General features: G+C 40.4%; 2 protein-coding genes across 3 annotated transcripts in view; both read right to left on the reverse strand.

Annotated features, from left to right (window-relative positions):
* Positions 1 to 3,523: 3,523 nt before the first annotated feature.
* LOC119903696 (gamma-crystallin M3-like) lies at positions 3,524 to 6,249 on the reverse strand. The gene is made up of 3 exons (XM_038719921.1): positions 6,222 to 6,249; positions 3,987 to 4,417; positions 3,524 to 3,857 (listed from the first exon to the last, which is right to left on the reverse strand). The coding sequence occupies exons 1-3, from the start codon at positions 6,247 to 6,249 to the stop codon at positions 3,579 to 3,581; spliced, it is 738 nt and encodes a 245-aa protein (XP_038575849.1). The 3' UTR covers positions 3,524 to 3,578.
* A 329-nt stretch (positions 6,250 to 6,578) lies between these two features.
* Positions 6,579 to 19,748, reverse strand: part of LOC119904514 (C-type lectin domain family 4 member E-like) — a 32,818-nt gene continuing 19,648 nt past the window's right edge. Inside the window, exons 1-4 of one of the 2 annotated variants that reach the window (XM_038721234.1) lie at positions 11,628 to 12,088; positions 9,829 to 9,971; positions 9,216 to 9,322; positions 6,579 to 7,685 (exon numbers count right to left, since the gene is read on the reverse strand). In XM_038721234.1, the coding sequence (XP_038577162.1) occupies positions 7,529 to 7,685; positions 9,216 to 9,322; positions 9,829 to 9,971; positions 11,628 to 11,967 (747 nt within the window). In that variant the 5' untranslated portion in view covers positions 11,968 to 12,088 and the 3' untranslated portion in view covers positions 6,579 to 7,528. Of the gene's footprint in view, positions 7,686 to 9,215; positions 9,323 to 9,828; positions 9,972 to 11,627; positions 12,089 to 19,748 lie in introns of those variants that run through there. The other variant, XM_038721235.1, reaches the window with a different exon arrangement.

The following is a 19,748-nucleotide window of genomic DNA, read 5'->3' on the forward strand; positions in this document are numbered from 1 at the left end:
ATGTTTGGGTGTGAAATTAGCTTCCTGCTCATCCACTGATCTCTTCCGGGGCGCTGGAGAGATTGCCCAGGCAGCACAGCAGCGCAGGCAATAGCTGACAAAAGATATGCTCATAGCAACAGAAATTAAGCCAATTAGCGTCAAATCTCAAATCTGAGGGGTGCTCCAGGATCTGCCCCAAGCACAGTCAGTCGGTGGGAGAGGGACACGTGACGTTGACAAGATGACAGACACAGGCTTTCAGCCTTGGCTAGCTGGATGCAATGATTTAAATACCTCATTTTGCTTCCCATGCTTGCTTTTTAAAATGGCGGGGACGGATCCAATATGGACTGTTCCAGGAGTAAACAACCTGATACGCTTATCTGAGAAGATTAAGAAACACGAGGGCACATATGGATAATGCGGTGAAGCTAGCCATGCTAGGCAGAGTTAACATCGGCCTTGCGCGGCCACAATAGAGTGAACCCTTTGACAACCCTGGTGTTTTCAGTAAATCTTGTTGCCTTGCTGGTGTGTTGGAGGAGCACCTTAAGACAGCTACCGTTTTCCAAAAACACCTCAAAGACTGTGCAAAACGAACTTTTGGACTGCATGCTGTCAGTTCCTGAAGATTACATTCTGGAGGAATTAAAAAATGCAGATTATTTTGATATTCAGGCAGATGAGACAACTGACATTTCCACCCACTGCCAGTTGGTGCTTGTTCTACGGTACATCAACAAGGAGAACAACAGCTGTTGGCTACAGAGCTCTGAAGTGTTAAGATGTGGTTATTTCCAGTAGTGGACAGTAACTTAAGTAGGCCTACTGTACTGAAGTACAAATTAGAGGTAGCCTATTTGTTTGTTTTTACTTGAGTATTTTCTTTTCATGCCATTTTCTCTTTTTATGTTCACGGTTGATGGGATCCTGGTTGTTCACTCACCTGCCAGCAGGTTGTAGAGGTTGCAGTAATTGAGGCCACCATCAAGAAGGCTGGTGAAACAGAAATGAACCAGCCCTGGTAAAATAATTAATAAAATATTGTTTTACATGCATTCAGAAACCAACATTGATTTTATTAGCAATCACTAACTCATTTAATATATATAAGTGCCTCAAATTATATTAAATGTGAAAAGAATAAACAGGTAATTGACGTCAACAGTTTACTAAATCACATGAAAAGACCAAAACCAACAATTATGTCATTCTACTAAGAAAGTATTGCCTCAAGAGTCGCTAAAGCCTGTTCAGTTAGGAGTAATATCAGCATGATCCTTTATATGTTTATTGATTTATTAATTACTACATTGTAACAACTATATAAATATATCAAAGTTTTTATTTGAAAGCTACAATTAGACAGATATGCCAGTATGTTGATTTACATTTTCCTTATTTTTCTCCGTATATAATGAAATTTAATGTAAAATGAGCATCACTGATACTTACAGACACGCGGCAGCCACTGCTCAGTACGGTGGGATTGAAGGTGAAGGTTCAATTCTCAGCCTGAAGGCCGTCTGCAGATGTGTGGTTGGCTTTTATAGTTAGAGGGCTGGCTGATACAAGCTGGAACAGACAACAACCGAAATATGATTCACTGTTAGACTAAATATATGATTTATTTAACATTGTTAATAGAAATAGATATATACCATCACGTTTGTTCTTTGGAACAGATTTCTTTAAATTCTTCCCACCTGTGAAATCATTTACTATTGACAGAAGACTGGTTCTTACTGTATACTGACCACTAATAAGGCTGAAGGCTTCAATCTGTTGCACTAGTGCGGAATGATTTCAGCACAGGTTTCTTCCTCCTGTAGAGCAGTACCGGTGAGAGTAGGTAGGTTTGAACTACTGGTACTGGATCTGAGTCTAGAACGGATACTTTATACAGGATTGTCATGAGGGTCTGTAAAGATGCTTGAAATTGATTTAGTCAAGGGTATGACTTCTCTTGTTCTGCTGATCTGTTGGTTTTGTGGTTTGTCTTTACACAATAAAATGCTGTGGACAAGAAAATTTAATTTGCTAATATCCTCTAAAGGTGAACAGGGAATCACTGACTACTACTTGAAAGGAAAAAAAAATATCTACAGAATGTGATAATAAATATCTTCCTCAGCAAATTGGACATTTGAACAAATACTGTATTTCACACGTGTGAGAAAAACAGCAAATTGTAGAGATCTAATTTGCTTTTTTAGGTCATTTTTAAAAATGTAAATTGATGTTGCTCCTCTTCTCTAGTCTGGCCTCCTGAATCTGTGATGTCATGCAGCCATCCACATGAAAAAGGAACTAACTGGTCACCTGAGTTGGAAATTAGCAACAGGCACAATGCAAATGCAAATTGATTTATTAATGTGTGAAAAGTGATTTCATGCATCAGCTGTCAGCTGTCCCTGAAGCAAGTGACATGTCCTTAGACTTTCTTTTTGGGACTAAAATGTAGAGCCACATTCTTAGATTTTTTCTAAATGACTTGGGTTGAACATTTGCTTTCTAACAGCTACTTACGGTTTAAGGAACGTCAAATTTATTGAATTTCATGACCCATTATATATTTTATGTGTTATGTCAGACATCTAGGGGAAACCTGGATGCAACATTAGGTGTGGCACCCCACTCCTACCACTCCCAAGCAAGGCCAGACCCCCCCCCCCCCCCCCCAATTTACTCAGATTTAGCAGTGACCAAAACAAACAAGATTCTAGGCAACAACCTAAAACCTCCACTCAATCACAAAAAAATGTAAGGAAAAGACAAAGCTCTAACCTAGAAGTAAAAGGTACTCAAACAGAAAAGGGCTTCTCACTCCTACTTGACTGCTAATTTTTATAAAAATGTCTATTAATTATTAATCACAAAGTTCAAGGGATAAGGCCAAAGAAACAAGGTCTTCACAGGATCGCTAAAGTTTCTGTAGTGAAAACAATGATACAGAATACAAAGGTAAGTTGCTATTCTTCCACTCAAAATTGATACACACAAGACATAGGTCACACTGGCAGTGGCACATGTTTGGAATGGCAGAGTGAAGAGGAAGAGTTCCTGTCACCTGTTCTCTATTACCTGCATGCACACACACACTCACTTGATGTATATGGTAACAGCAAGATTTGAGAACATGTATGTCTATGAACGTATTTGACTATATATTTTTTGGTTTACATTAACTATACGGACATCTACATCCATCTATTAGAGCTCTCTCTAGGACGATGTATGTATTGTTACTCTAGAGAGTGTTGCATTTAAGCTCAATGTCGATCTATAGTAATGGATATGTGAATGAATGTTTTCTAATGTTGTGTTTCATGTGTAAGTGGGTAATTGGTGCAGACAAACAAGTCACCTTCTACAAAAGATGGCTTCTCAGTATGTCACACTATTTGTCTAATGAAGGTCTTGCACCAAAACGTTGCTTTTTTTTTTTGCAAGTTAGTCAGTGTGCAGGAGTTTCTTTGCAACTTTATTTTATATAATATTATCAGTTGGGCAATAAGCTCGACAAAAGTCAAAGTAGTTCAGCAATTGCTTTATTCAGTAGCATTTGATACGTTCAGTGAAGATTTAGTGAGCATTTAATAGCAAGAGTCCATGATGCGCCTCATGCTCATCCACCTCATGCCACTCATGCCCATGTCCCTGAAGCTCCTGTACTCTCCGGGTCTCATGTACATCATCCTGCCTCTGTAGTGGGGCTGCTCGTACATCAGCCAGTTGCCGTCCATCACGTGGCAGGACTGGCAGTCGGACATACGGTAACGGTCCATGATGTTGTCACAGTCGTCCATCATCTCGTAACTCTGACCACTGAAGTTCTCCCTCTCGTAGATCTTCATCCTGAACTGGCCTCTGTGCTGTAAAAACAGTTTGAGAGTTTACATCAGCGAGGAGTCATGAAAGGTCTTGTATAATAGAGAATAGTATAATATTGTATGATATTAGTGATCACCCTGTCCAACAAACACAATTATATTATTATTTACCATGGGGATCATACGGCAAGACCTGATGCAGTCTCTCCATCCCATCATGCTCATGTAGTCAGCGTACTCGCCCCTCTTCATGAACCACTGGTTTCCCATGTAGTTGGGACGGTCGTAGACCATGAAGCAGCCGCCCTCCACCCTGCAGGAGTGGCACCTGCTCAGGTAGGAAGTCATGTCAGAGCAGTCGTTCATGCACTCATAGGAACGACCCTGGAAGTTCCTGTCCTCGTAGAAGATGATCTGGGAAAAAAGGGAATTGTAGTGGTTACAGAATAAAAGTAGCAAGGTGAAAATGCTGACCTCATTTTGTAAAAATTGATTTCTGCCTATTACAAAAAGATTTTTAAAAGTACCTTGCCCCTCATGTTCATGCTGGTGCTGCTCATGTTGGATGCAGATGTGCTGTTGCTCCTGAACTGCCTTCCTCCCTGGTTTAACCCCTTCCTTTTATATTTGACAGTACGTAATGAGTCAGTGGCCCCCCTCAGAGAACCCCTTGCTCAGCAACTATTGAAGCCTATAGAATGCAGAGGTTATGTCCATTTTTCAGGGACTGGGAACCGAGAACAGTCTTTAGAAAGGCCTTTTGTCTCAGTGTAACGTGTGAATAGGCGGGCCCATGTGACTGTTAAAACTGTGTGGATGACCTGTTTTGGTGCATATGCGTTACACAGACACATGCACTTTAGAATTAGTTAGAATAAGCTTTATGTGTATTAAACACTGGATTTAGCTATGTTCACAAGCCCATTACAGAAGTGTTAAATTGTGAGTCATGACAGAGGTGCTTCTAGTAACTTGCTCTTGGTAGTGGCTTGTCAGCTACAAAATAGGTTTCACACAGGAAATGCAGTATATTTCCCTTCATTAACTGAGAAATTCAGATATAGAACAGATATTTCATCACTTTTCCCTTCCCTATACTGTCCATTCTGAGAACTCTAATCAACAAGAAACCAGCTTGCAGAAATATTAGATTTCTACGTTGTGTTAACAGTTTGATAGAAGCCTAAATTATACAACTGAGATGCATATAGAACAAAGATATTCATTTTCCTCAACAAATGAGAGCACCTGAACTGGGCTGATAAATTATTTTAATGGAATTGAGACAACCTTGTAAACCGGTGTTCAGTGCTGAGGAGGAATAAGTTGCCCTTTTAAATGAAGACGCTTACAGCATTTAGAAGGAACATGGTGAAGCAGGAGAATGTATTAAAAACCAAACAGCTTCTTATACTAACTTGCTAGTATCTACCTGCTAGGAAATTAGTTTGCTTCCATGTGTCTCTAAATGGTTAAACAGTTTACCTGTGACCCTGTGTTCAGGACACTTCTTTGTGCTCCAAGCTTTCATCTGGTTCACCAGCAGTGACAGATCACAGGGCAGAAAAACAATTATTATGACATACACGTGGGGCAAAAAATAAATGGGGTAAAACTAAAAAATTATTTTTTATGTGAGTCAGTTTTCAAGTGTAACTTCTACACCTTTGTGATTATAACACAGTGAACTATTTAACCATTTAGAGACACATGGAAGCAAACTAATTTCCTAGCAGGTAGATATTAGCCAACTAGTAATAAGAAGCTGTTTGGTTTTTAATACATTCTCTTGCTTCACCATGTTCCTTCTAAATGTTAACTGTTCCTTCTAAATGTTAACACAGGGTCACAGGTAAAACTAAAAGTCAACAACCAATAAGTTGGAAATATCCTGTTATAGGATTGAAGGACAGTCCTATTACATATAGTAATATTAAAAAAATGTAATTAAGGCAGTTATTTCTATAATATAACACATACATTTACTATAAAAGTACATAACAAGGCACTTCTACAAGCAACATAAAGATTAGATTTCTGTTTTATTGTATTTTCAAATGAAGTTTAAATTTTACATCACAAGAGGCTTTGATGAGTTGGACGAATCGATGAATTTTATTTACATAAGATACATTTTTACTGTATGATTGCATAACTTCTCATGTCTACATACAAAAGCCCTCATTTCTTAACACCTTGCATTATCATAGCTTACTCATAGCTTTTGAGATCATAACTTTGGTAATGCTTTCACAATGCATTACCAAAGTTATGATCTCAAAACATACACCGATGTTGAGCTATTTTCTCACAGATCCATCTCAGAGGTGTTTTACATGACTAGTCATTCCAATGAGGCACTGAGACTACTTAGGCATGATGTGTGCACAATCCTCTTTGACCCACCATGGATCTGATGTTTCTTTTTCTTCATCTTTGATGTTTTTTATGTTAAGCTCTCAGTGAGTCAGTTGACTTTCAGAGTTAGGCACATAGACTATGTGGTAAAAACATACTGTAAGTCGTTTTAGGAATATTTGTCACGAGGACTATGTCATATTTCATTCTGGGGTTTGTCTGGATTAAGACAGGAATTTTGTTAGCACTGGTTTCTGCACTTGATAACTGATTCTTTGCACTCAGAGCATGGGGGTGTAGTAGAGAGATAATTTTTTAACCAATGGACCAGGGTTCAGGTCTGAGTGACAGAGTCAGAGGTGTTCTTGCAGATACAATGATAACAGGTGAAAGAAGAGACATAAAGACACTTGAGAATAATTTTTAAAAGCTTTACATGATTACAGAACCAGAATTTCATAAGGAAATTGCCTTGGTATATTGCTGCATAGAAATAAACAGAGTTAAGTAGAAAATATAAAGAAAGTAAACATACTGCAAATCAAGAAGCATAAATAGAAAACACAATAAAATGTGAACAAAAAAGACGTTTTGCTAACAGCTTTCACCATCACAAAGAACATCACAACAATTGGCAAACTACATGCAACTAAGAACACTGCCCTATGTTTGTAAGAGACTGTCTTGTATCTGCTGCATGATTTATTTTAATGTGCTATCATTGTATAGCTTTCAAACTAAACTTTTAAACAAGACTGATGCCATAAGAAATTATCTCAACCTATCATGAAATCTTTAGATAAAGCACTAATTAAATGTTTTTATAAACCTGTTTGTCTTCCTCTCATTGTTGTTTGGAACATCAGCTAGTTGGTGAGTTTATGTGACAAGAAAGAAATGGGGAAAAAAGTTCTCCCAAATTTGTAACAATACGTTTCTGAAGTTCTTGTACCATAAGGGGCAATCATCTTATGTAAAAACAAGTTACAGGAATATCTTTTAAAGTGCAGAGCAGAAGCAAACTTCAAAGTCTGTCATCGTCATTAAAGATCATAAGCACCAACTAAGAAGAGCAGGAGATCATATTGGTACTGTAAATAATGCACTTTTGGATGCCTGGCAGAAACTTTGAGTCTTGAATTTGAACATGAACAAGAGGATCCTCAGCCTGCTGCAGAGAAGTCAACACAGAAATATGTTCTTCAAGGATGATGAACTGTGATGAGAATTAACTATAATAATACACTCCTCTCTCTTTTACACACACAAACTTGAAAGGACACTCAATCCCAAAGGCTTTTTGTAAAATCATAGCTTAGTTTGTAAAAGCATGTACATATGCTTTTACACCAATGCTAAGCCTCTTTCTCACAGATCCATCGCAGAGAAGTAGAACATGACAGATCGTTCCAGTTGTTTTTCCAGTTTTCTCCAGGTTTGAGTTGGGCACAGTCCTCCTCACCCCACTCTGGATCTCCATTACCATTATCAGGCTGCGCTGCCATCCAATAACTAACAGGTCAGTGAACAAGACAATCATGAGATATAAATCAGAAGTGTAGCAAATACAAAATGCTTCAACATTGCACACATGATCAAAACAGTTCTTCATTAAAATTGATTTAGGGCCTTTTCACTCTTGGGTCATTTAGTTTTATTTGGACCCAAAGGCTGTTTCCACAGACAGCTCTGTATAAAAGGTGAAGTGTAAAACTTTTGATGTGGATCAAAAAAACACTCTCAGATGCACCATGAAATTGTGGTCTAGATAGAATCTGCTTCCATGGAGTCTGCGCTAAATGTGAAAGCCAACCCCACCTTGACTCAATCTACTTTAACATCTTCTATCATCACAAGAGAATATCCATAAAATTTACCAAATCATATAAGTAACTACAAGGAACTGCCAGTGAAGTGTCAGAGTCAAGCCAAGAGGAAACTCAGCGGGACTGATGCACATAATTGCTACCAAGAACGGGCTTGTACGTCTGGGCAGCCCGTATGACATACAAGCTGTGTGTCGAGTGTTATAATCACTTACAAACATGCATTAGGTGCTATAGCAAAGTTCATAAGTCATTATGACCTTGTGATTTAATGTTTTATAACTAATAGTAATACCAGTTTATACCACTGTGCGCCAAGAATCTCCGACCGTGTTACATAGCACATTATAACCATCAACTCTGCCTCGTTATAAATAGACTTTATTGACAATTTAGAATTAGTGATATAAAATGGAACATTATGTTATTATGTATGTTATAATAGATTTTTGACATTTGTTAATCAATTCAGAATCTTCTACGTCCTCATCGCAATGCATCTAAGAAGAATCTATACTAAATTATAACTTATTCACGGAACACAAATGGCCAAACTTTCGGTACTGAGAAAGTGCAGTGCCCGGACAGTCGGAGGTGTGCAACTGTTGCATATTGTTGCCTAACAATGTCTTATGGAAGTATTATATCTTGTTATAAATATATGGATTATAGTGATGACCTTCATAGAAAGTGTTACCAAAGTAATTTGTTAAAAAGAAGAGGAGGGAGAGAGGGGAGGGAATTAACTGGGGAATGCAGTCTTGAAAAGGTGGGTTTTGAGGGCCTGTTTGAAAGATGGCAATGTGTTAGCGTGTCGGATGTGGCGAGGGAGTGCGCATCAACGGACAAGGCTTTGTTAGCCCAGGTCCAGCGCTTTGTCCTGATGGTTTTTAGTGTTATTGCGTCCACAGACCTGAGGTGACGAATGGAGGTGTGGCAGCGGAGATAGGGTAGTGCCACAATAATTTCTAATGCTAAGAATAATTAATAGTGACTTACTTGCTAAAGTTGTTAATCATCATTGTTTATCCTGTCCCAGTATCAGCCATAACCACAAAATATAAATTTAATAAATTTGCTCATATACATCATATAGAGGCCTAAGTATCAAAATTGTACTACTTCATCAAGTTAAAAACTGGTACGTTTAATGTTATGATATTGCTCACACCTCACATACAAGAATTGCAGATGTAGAAACACATTTAAGCCAAACCTCAGAGTCAGTGGAGTTCCATCAATCCATTTCCAGCTCCTCTCCATTTCCCTATCAGTCAGACCAATCCAACTCGTTTGTACCGTGGTTAAGTCAGAGAGGAATTTCTGTTTCAATACAAAAAAGCCAATGTTTATTTATGAACAAAATTTTACGTGCAGTTTACAAGAATTCATATTTGATAAGAATCTCAGGGGGTCCTGAAACTGCAGCCTCCAGGACTGCAGCTACATAATATAGGACGAGCAGAGAGAAAAGAGTCAACCATAAGACTCCATAAGAGTTTAGCTGGAAATCTACAGTGTAAGTTACAGTGACTAATTAATAGAGAGCTCTGCAGCTTGTCAAGGCAATCGCCACACCCAAACACAGTTCATGATTCGACTATCATACTTGACAATTCTGATTTGACTATGTAAATCCTTAGTCGGGGACAGCCCTAGACCTGATACTGCGTTTCCGTGTGTACGAATGGCCAAACTGCATAGAAAAAGTCACAGTTTTGAAAATTGCCGTGTTTGTGAAGACAGGGCCTTGTTGAACTTAAGGAGTTTTCAAGGTGTTAGAAGTATGCACAGTGGTCAATACTTGGAAAAACACCCACATACTGTACCTGTTCTTCAGCACTGTCTATGACAACCAGATCTGCTCCTCTGTTTCTGCAGTCTTGTCTGCCTTCAGTCCAAGAAGCAGTCTTACTGGAGAGCAGATAACAGGAACACAAGAAAATCCTCCATCCAGCAGGACACGATTTATCTGTAATATACAACATCACTTTTGGACCGGACGGAAACATCTCTCCAATTATAGATTAATTTTCCATTAATGTTTGAAAAGACATTCATTATTCCCAGGCACTGAAACTTCAGTGATCTTAAGTGACTTTTCCTCTAGCCCTGCCATGAGCTTCACATCACTTCATTTGATGCTTTTTTGGAAAATGTTTCAACAACCACTGGATGGATTGCCATGAAATGTTGTTCTGATATCCCCACCACCCAATCATCTGATCACCCGACTTTGTGACAAGTGAGTGTGACAAGTGGTATGTGACATTATAGTATATACATATATATATTATCATAACTCATTATTGCATATAAAATAGTCTGTTATAAAATGCGTATTAAGTTTTGTTTGTATTAATGGTTATATTATAATGCGTATTAAGTTTTGTCACTGTTTAAAATTAGAGTTATATTAAGAAGTTGAATGCAGATAATACTGATCTTCGTCTGTATGGGTTGATTATTCGTCGATCTTTTGGTAATGCCTTGGGGTTTCAGTAGGGGGATTCCGGCGTGCTCCTCTTCCTCATTCAATACAGACGATTGAAGGCGAGAGCTGCGTGTGCATGTTTCCTCAACTTTCTCGTTATTTTTCCCCTTTTTAAGGTAATGACCACTCACAAAATAATGTAGATTTTAACATATGTTGATAGTAAGCTACATTTTGTGATGTTACTGTGGTTTTATGAGTAAAAGAGACGTTTTACATGCGTATATCGTTCTGAGAAATGTATATCTGAGAAAATGTGTTACGTTATGCCAGCAGCCGGAGACCTCGTGGCTCCGTCGTGTCCGAGTCCCGCTATATACACGAGTGTTAACTTTATCGTTGGTGTTTAAGCTAGCTACTGACATCCACATATTTCTGTTGTAAAATTTATTGTGAATTTATCACTAATAAGGGTGAGTTTGTGTCATGCTGAGACAATGAATACTATTAAAAGTATAATTCATTTTAGTGTTATGCGAGAACTAATGTAAAAATGAGTATTAATGTAATTTGATAACTTTGTTAAAAACAATCTACATTTCATATGGTAATTTAGTTAAAAAGATAATTTAGAATGCATTAAGAAGATACTTGTGACTGTGGTCCTGAATCTGATGAGTGCACTAATATTGAAATGTATGTTTTCTTGTATACATTGTTCAAAAACTCATTCAATACAGACGAGTGAAGGCGAGAGCTGCGTGTGCGTGTTTCCTCAACTTTCTCGTTATTTTTCTCCTTTTTAAGGGCACAACAACTTCAGAATCACAGTTGTAAAGTGTCAAGTAGCCATTAATGTACCCATGCTAGTGAGTCAGAGCTGTGTTAGTGGCCTATTGCTAGGGTTCAATGTGATAGAGGAAATCATTTTATAGAGTCTGGAAGAGCCAGGAAGCGTCAGTCTAAGTGATTTGCTAGCAGAGGCATTAAAGCTCCATCGAGATGCAGCTGAAACCATTGTCTCCGTAATTAGTGATACTCCAGCCCAAGAAAAGCCTGCAAATTACACCATCAGAGTGGGGAAGAAAGGTCTTACAGTTCCAAGTGGCTAAATATGTGAACTGAAGTGTCGTGTCAGATCATGGTCACAGGGAGGAACAATGCTTTTTGAACTCACCTTAGAAAGTGTCTTACCGGAGAGACTACAGCTGTTTCCTGCGTTAGTTGATGTGCCCTGTGGTGCCTCCAAAGCTGTGAAAATCCCCATCTGCAACTCCACCAAGCATGACATCTTCCTGCCACCAAGGACAGTCTTAGGCTGTATAGAAGAAATTGTTGACAGCAAACCAGTCAATTTGTTTCCCCCGGCTAGGCAGCCAGCAAAGTCAGAGAGTGATACATACACGTGTGCCGCACAGGTTAGCCCAAGCAGCGGTGCCATGGATACCATTTGGCTTGACGAACGCACCTGCGGCTTTCCAGAGGTGTATTGAGGGTGTGCTGGAAGATATTCGAGATGAATGCTGTGCTCCATACCTCGACGATGTGTTGTGTTACTCAACGTCCTTTGAGGATCATATACACCACCTCAGACAAGTTCTCAGTCGCATGAGAGAACACGGCATCAAACTGAGACCAACCAAGTGTGAGTTGTTTGAAAGAGAGGTCCGTTACCTCGGCCGATTGGTGTCTGGGGAAGGAGTCAAGATCGATCCACAGGATTTGGCAGCAGTCATGGCACTCAAAGAAAAAGAGCCTCGCACAGCTGGAGATGTCAAGTCCCTGCTGGGGTTTCTGGGGTACTACCGCTCCTTCATCCAAGACTTCTCTCGACTTGCTAAGCCACTGTTTGAACTGCTGCAGAAACCCACAGAAACAAATGAAAGTCACACCAAAAATCAGATGAATAAAAGTAAAGCTCAGAAAGCAGATAAAGGACAACTCCCGTCCAAAACCCCAATCACATGGAGAGCACAGCACAGGGATGTAGTAGCCAAGCTAGTTGACATGTTGACTAATCCACCTATCCTAGCTTACCCAAACTTTAACCTCCCATTTATACTGCACACTGATGCGTCCAATGAAGGATTAGGAGCGGTGCTATACCAGCGTCAGGACAACAAGTTGCAGGTCATTGGGTATGGCTCTAGAACTCTTACACCTGCCAAGAGAAATTACCACCTTCACTCCGGTAAACTTGAGTTCTTGGCTCTCAAGTGGGCCATTTGTGACAAGTTTCGTGATTACTTGTATTATGCCCCAACATTCACAGTTTTCACAGATAATAACCCTTTGACATATGTCCTTAGCACTGCCAGACTAAATGCCGTTGGACACAGATGGGTTGGTGAGCTGGCTGACTTTCACTTCGATATTAAGTACAGGCCAGGGAAGATGAACACAGACGCAGATACACTGCAGAGCACTTCAAGAAAGTGACGTCCCATGGGTTGCAGCTTTGCAGCTTGATGGTGGAAGTGCAGAGGTTGTACCACCTGCGAGTATTTCCAGTGTTCCACCAGAAAACATCCGTGCAGCACAGGAAGAGGAACCAGCTATCTCAGAAGTTGTTTCCTTAAAACTTCAAAACTGGATTCCCAACAAAATGGACAAAAGAAACATGAGGAAAGAGACAAGGAGACTGCTGTATGAATGGAATAAGATGGAAGTGGATGACGGGATTCTCTATCGGCGGACTGAACAACACAGGCAGCTCGTCTTCCCTGAGAAGTGGAAACCCATGGTGCTTAAGACCCTGCACAATGACATGAGCCACGTTGGTGCAGAGAAAGTAATTCATCTTGCCCACGAGAGGTTTTATGGGCCGAATATGCAGCAGGATATAGAGGACTATGTAAACAAAAGATGCATTAAACAGAAACGCCCCAATCTTCAACAGAGAGCGCCCATGGGACACATATCCACAAGCAGTCCATTTGAGTTAGTGTGCATCGACTATCTCCACCTGGAGCAAAGTCAAGGCTATGAGTACATCCTGGTCCTTGTTGACCACTTCACGCGCTTTGCTCAAGCATACCCCACAAGAAATAAATCGGGAAAAACAGCAGCCGATAAGATATTTCAAGACTTCATCCCTCGCTATGGATATCCTGAGAAGCTCCACCATGATCAGGGGAAGGAGTTTGAGAACAGTTTGTTCAACAGGTTACAGCAGCTGGCTGGTATTGGTCATTCAAGAACCACACCATACCACCCACAAGGTAATCCGGTGGAGAGACTGAACCGCACGCTTCTGCAGATGATGCGTACCCTGGAAGAAGAAAAAAAGAGTCAGTGGAAAGATCACCTACCTCACGTTGTGCATGCCTACGACTGCACAAGGCATGAGGCCACCGGCTTTTCCCCATTCTTCCTCTTATATGGGCGAAATCCACTCTTACCTGTTGACTTACTGTTTCCACCTAAGACAGAGCCTGAGTCACCCGATCGAGAGACATATGCCCAGATATGGGCAAAGAGGATGCAGTCTGCATATGAAATTGCTGCAAACAACAGTGAAAAATCTTCAGCCAAAGGCAAGAGTCAGTATGACAGAGCAGTCAGGGGTGTTGTTCTTCAGCCAGGCGACCGAGTGCTGGTAAAAAACCTGTCAGAGAGAGGTGGGCCTGGAAAGTTGCGGGCTTTCTGGGAGCAGGCAGTACACCGTGTTGTGGAGAGAGTTGATAATGGACCAGTTTATAAAGTGGTTACCTGTGGTAAGTTTGCTGTGTAAGTTAACGTTAGCCCATGTTATGTAACAATCCCACATAGAATCATTTAGTTCAAGTCCAGAGATTTTATGGATTTAACAATCCAAAGTGATGGGGTGGTGGTGGCACAATGTATAAGACACATGCCTTTGGTGTGAGAGACCTGGGTTCAATCACCCACTGTGACCCATCCACTATTGTGTCCCTGAGCAAGATCCTGACCTAATTGCTCCAGAGGCGTGCAACCTCTGACATGTATAGCAATTGTAAGTCGCTTTGGATAAAAGTTTCAGCTAAATGAATAAATGTGATGGAGTCAGTAGGCTAGGACAGTTTGAATGATCAATACAAAATCTTCTGACATCTTAGTGACAGTAAACCATCATATCACTGCAGTGTCTTTCTGTTGTATGATTACAGGATGGATGTGATGAGGATTTTCTACAAAATATGACTGAGCCTTCCCTTTCTGTTTCCCCATCAGCACCTTGGCCTCATCCTGTCCGAGCTGATACAGGACTCCCACCCTGCAGCACTGCATTCTGGTCTACTTCTGCTGGAACACTGGACTCTACTCCATCTAAACCTTTCTGTACAAGTGTATATAGTTTACCATTGAATATTTTATTTTTCAGCTGCTGGTTGAAACCAAGCAGCAAACTTCCGGTTTCATCAGCGAGGACATTTAGGAAGTAACTAAAACTGCAATTCATAGAGTGGCCACTTGAGGCTGGCTGCAGAAGGGAGTCATTCTCCATTGACCCCCTTGTTAAAATGCCCAACTTTACAGCAGATTAAAAATGTTTAGAGCCTGGTACACAAAATTGTTTAAGTGTATATCGCTAATTTCGCCCTACATGACAACTGTGAGGGGGGAGAATTTTTTTATAATTCACCAGTTTAAATTATATTAAACCTTAGAGTTCTGCATTATTAGGGGCGTGGCTGCTTTGATTGACAGGTGGCTGCTGCCATCTGCCTGCTTTCTGTTAGCTCAGCTAATACAGTCAGTCATGGAGCTTTGTAGCGCAGCCAGTTACGCAGTAAAGCGCTGGTCGGGCACTTGTCACATTTAGAAAATCTGGCAAATATCTTTTCAGTTTAAGGCTTTATGTTCTACTAATACGACTGAAGTCAAGTGAGCGCACACCATGGCACTGCAGCCTACGTCGCTCTTTCACAAGTCAGCAAGTGAAAAACTTTCACTTTCCACTAATGGCGCATAAAAAGCGTATTTTAGTCTCTGCAGAGCAAATGAAGACTACACACTGTAAGATCTATGTCAGATGATCACTGCATTGATTGAGATATATTAAAAGTGTCCTGTTGTTGACTTTGGACATAAGCCTGTTTCTTTTCTTTAATACACATTAGTTACTATTTGTTTTATAGCGATGTCCGACGGTGAGTCCATAAACAGAATGTCGCCGGTGAAACTAATCTTTCACTCAGCAGCTACCATCCATTATTTATTTTTGAGATGCACAGAGAGAGAGAGAATATGGTGGATAAAATAGTCATGTTGGGTTTTACGCATGACGTACAGCTTCCTCTGTATGCAGGTTTACCTGCTTCAACAACAAGCTGCTCTCGTGTTACTGCCACAATAATTTGTGTTGTGAAGATGATTTAGATGCAAAGCAAGAGGTTTGGTTGGCTACATCTCCATAATAAAAGGCACAGGCAACAAAAGTTGGTGGGCAGCAAAGTGATATTTTCAAGTGATCTTGTAAACACCTTCATGGAGATTTAAAAAGGAAAATAATTGTAGAAATAGCTAAATTACAGATAATCAGCTTCTTCACTGCATTTGCAAGAATATTTTAATGGGCTACTTAAAAAAATAAACTCATCAAGTTGCCTAGTCTAATGCAATAGACAGTCCATTTTTACTCTGATAGCCTCTCTTCACCTTTCCTCATGTGGACACGTAGGGTCTGTGATCCTGCACAACAAAACATGCAAGAATTAAATCCCCACACTACCATGGACAGTAGTGGTGCAACGAGTTGCAGAATCCATGGTATGGATCCCGTCCACACGGTGCGGCACGCAGGTGGACCGCGGATTGATTGCAAAGTTTATGATGATTTATCCTGTTTGACCACTCAAAATATCCTTTATTCTGGAAATGTCAGAGAACCCACTTAGATTCTGAATGTGGAGAACATTCATACATTGAACATGAGCAGAAAACCTGCTGAAACACAGGAGCTATTAAAGTCCAGGAGTTTATAACTGAATCAAAATGATAAAATTTATTATAGATGACGTAAAATGGTGCCACATGCACATTTAAAGAGGTTGCCTTAATCAGTCACGCCTGCGTGTGTGTTGATTCAGCAGTGATGATATTAAAAGTTGATCTACAGGAGAAACATATCTGAAAGCTGAGAGCTGCTCTGCATTATATTCTGTTACAGTTTTGGATTTTAAATTGTTTTATTATACCTTTATTAAAGCAGAAAAACTCAGTCAAGTCAATTATTATGTGAAGATTTATGGGCTGGGCTAAGCCCCCAATGTTTCAGGATCCTAAAAATGCCCCTGGTGTTAACAATAATTAGCAGGTATCGGTGACAGCATACATAGCTTGTTAGCTTAGCTTGTGACGCTAATTAGCCAGATACGAATGATGCTAAGTTAATGGAAATGTGGTCTAACCGCTTAAAAGATTTAAGGGAAATAAACAAGAAGAGAGAAGACAAAATGTTGTAGAGAAATGTTAGACATTAGGGTGATAATACTTTGAAGAAAAGATTTCAAGTAGTACAGTTCAATAAGACATATAAAATAAGATCTTAATAATAATAAATATTCAATAAGCGCTGACTTGAGTAGTCAACAGGTGTCTAGCGGCATAGATTATTATTTCACAGTGTCCAGCAGCAAATGTTAATACTGCACATATTAGTAAATAGTGTATTTTACATTGCCACCCCTAATTGCTATTACATGCCAGAGAGGTTATCATGCTGAGGTGATCTCAGGCCTGACCTAGAATAGTTGAAGATTCGATGCTTTGATGGGCGGAGCCTGATTTGACTGTCAATCTCACAGTTGAAGCTTTGCAACGAAACAAGAATCCTGCCATTTTGGCTATATGGGGGTGCTCAATGTCTGATTTTACATAGAACTACCAGTTTTCTCCCAATAATATACAGCCTATTACAATATACATTTCAACATTTAATGCTGTAAATAAAAATGTAAAAAGAATAAAACTTTCAATAAATGTTTTTAAAGTGCATGAATAAATCCGAAATTGTAACTCTAACTCTGGGTCGTCAGTGCGCATGTGTAGGCGTAGTGTGTATGTGTGCAGTGGCAGAAGAGGACCACTTGCTGAAGAGAATGAGCCCCAGCTTCGTTGGTGTTGTGGCCAGTTGTCCGCACCTCGTGGGACTTTCGGATAATTTATGCTGTCCTCACTAAAAGTTGTTGCAGGCAACGTGTTTTTCAGCTATACAGCTAGCTTAACATTATATTCTCCAGCATTGCATTCTCCAAGGAGCAGGCAGGTTGTTGTGTTTGGCAGGATTTAATGAAGGAAAATATGTAATTTTGTAAAACTGCAAAAAGGACACAAAGATACAAACATGTAAGTACCTTGTAAGTACTAAATAATGTCTCTAGTACATTATTAGAGAAGGAATACTATCACAACAGGTACTGACTGTTACCAGGTACTGAAAGTAGGTATGTCAATCCAACAATACACTAACATCATCTACCAATATTCATAAATAATTTGACTACACTCAAAAACAAGAAATAATAACATTGACATGTTAATACCACTGTATATTGAAGATGACTTACGGATGAAGCCGTTTGGTGGACTTAAAGACACAGGATTGCGAGGATTGTTAACTGTGATGTTTCCTCTACGAGCCCATGTGGAAAAGGAAGTTCTTAAACACCACTTCCTGTCATCCTGACTATTTACAATTAGCTTACTTCCTCTTCAGAGCAGCTTTTGTAATCACCACTAGGTGGTGCTAAGAACATACAAAATAAGCCTATAAACTAGTTCCAATACACTCCCCGCCTGGCATATTAAGAAATATGACACTATGAACCCACATTCTGATGTAATCAGACTCTGTACATAAGATTAGCTGCTACCTTATTCAAGTTTGACATGGGAATACGACCACAGTTTTACAGTGAAGCTCTCAACAAGCTGTGGACAGCATGACACACCATTGCCATGATGTCCCCTGACTCAGCTGCTCTGTTATTGATCCCCGTGTTGAAGACGCTGGTGAGTTGAAGGCGTGCCTGTTGGGGTATCCTCATCTTTCTGGGAGAAAAGCAGGACCACCTCAGAGATGGGTCTGGAGAATATCTTGACCGCCTGATTTCTTGTCACTTTGACTTCCACCTTTCTTACTAATCCATCTTTACTGGGAGTGGCTTTTACAATCATTCCCATTGGCCACTGGTTTCTTTTTGCCTGACTGTCCTTCATCAGAACTATGTCAACTTCTTTTAGATTGGGTTTCTGTGATTGCCACTTCTGCCGACTCTGTAGTGTGCTTAGATATTCTCGCCGCCACCTAGCCCAGAAGGTCTCTGCCAATGCTTGAACTCTCTTCCACTGGTTCTTGAGCAAATCCCCTTTTGAGAAGTCACTGGCTGGAGAAAGAGATGCACCTGTTTTCTGCGTCAGCAGCATGGAAGGGGTTAGAATGAGTGGAGCCTCTGTGTCAGTGGATACAGGGATTAGCAGCCTGGCATTCACAATGGCGTTGACCTCCACCATAAGAGTGACTAGGACTTCATGGGTGAGCTTTGAAGGTCCAACTTGGAGTAGCATGGAATCCAGAATGCGACGTGCAATTCCAATCATGCGCTCCCAAGCGCCACCCATATGAGAGGAGTGGGGAGGGTTGAATACCCAGGTGCATTTTTGTTGAAGAAGGTAGTCCTCTATGCTTGAATCACCACGACCTTGTGAATCCATTTTCAGCTCCTTAAATGCTCCAACAAAATTGGACCCATAGTCTGACCGGAGCTGCTTAGCATAGCCTCTGATGGAAAAAAACCCTCCTGAGGGCATTTATGAAGCTTGAGGAAGTCATGGTTTCGATTACCTCGATGTGAATGGCAAGTGTGGACATACATGTAAACAAAACTGCCCATCTTTTGTTCCTGGCTTGGCCACCCCTGGTACGACGCGCAATGACTTCTCACGGACCAAAGACATCAAGACCCACATAAGAAAATGGGGGGTCTGCCTGCAGGCGTTCAACAGGTAGATCAGACATTTGTTGTTGTTCCATTCTTCCTCGCAGCTTTTTGCATGTGACACACCTGTGGATGCAGCTGCTGATGAGACGTGTCCCTCCCACTATCCACAGACCACTGGCATGGATTGCACCTTCGGTGAAGTGTCTGCCCCGATGTTTCACACATTCATGATGATGTCGGACGAGCAAAGTTGCTATGTGGTGACGGCTTGGGATAATGAGAGGATGGGCTTCATGCCTTTCAAGTTGTGCTTGGTTGATGCGTCCACCAATTCTCAGCATACCTTCACTGTCATCACCATTGATGAACCACACAAAGAATATTATACCGTTTTTAAATAGCCGGCTAC

Source organism: Micropterus salmoides, unplaced genomic scaffold (assembly GCF_014851395.1).
Source record: "Micropterus salmoides isolate LMB-PRFRI ecotype aquatic unplaced genomic scaffold, ASM1485139v1 Ms_hic_scaffold_15, whole genome shotgun sequence".
In the NCBI taxonomy this organism is placed as follows: domain Eukaryota; kingdom Metazoa; phylum Chordata; class Actinopteri; order Centrarchiformes; family Centrarchidae; genus Micropterus; species Micropterus salmoides.

Coding starts and splice junctions, on each gene's coding strand:
- LOC119903696 (XM_038719921.1), bottom strand. CDS start 6,249: ATGAAGAAAAAGAAACATCAGATCCATG. Junction 4,418..6,221: donor AAAGAAACATCAGATCCATG/GTGGGTCAAAGA, acceptor GGGTTAAACCAG/GGAGGAAGGCAGTTCAGGAG. Junction 3,858..3,986: donor CTTGCCGTATGATCCCCATG/GTAAATAATAAT, acceptor CTGTTTTTACAG/CACAGAGGCCAGTTCAGGAT.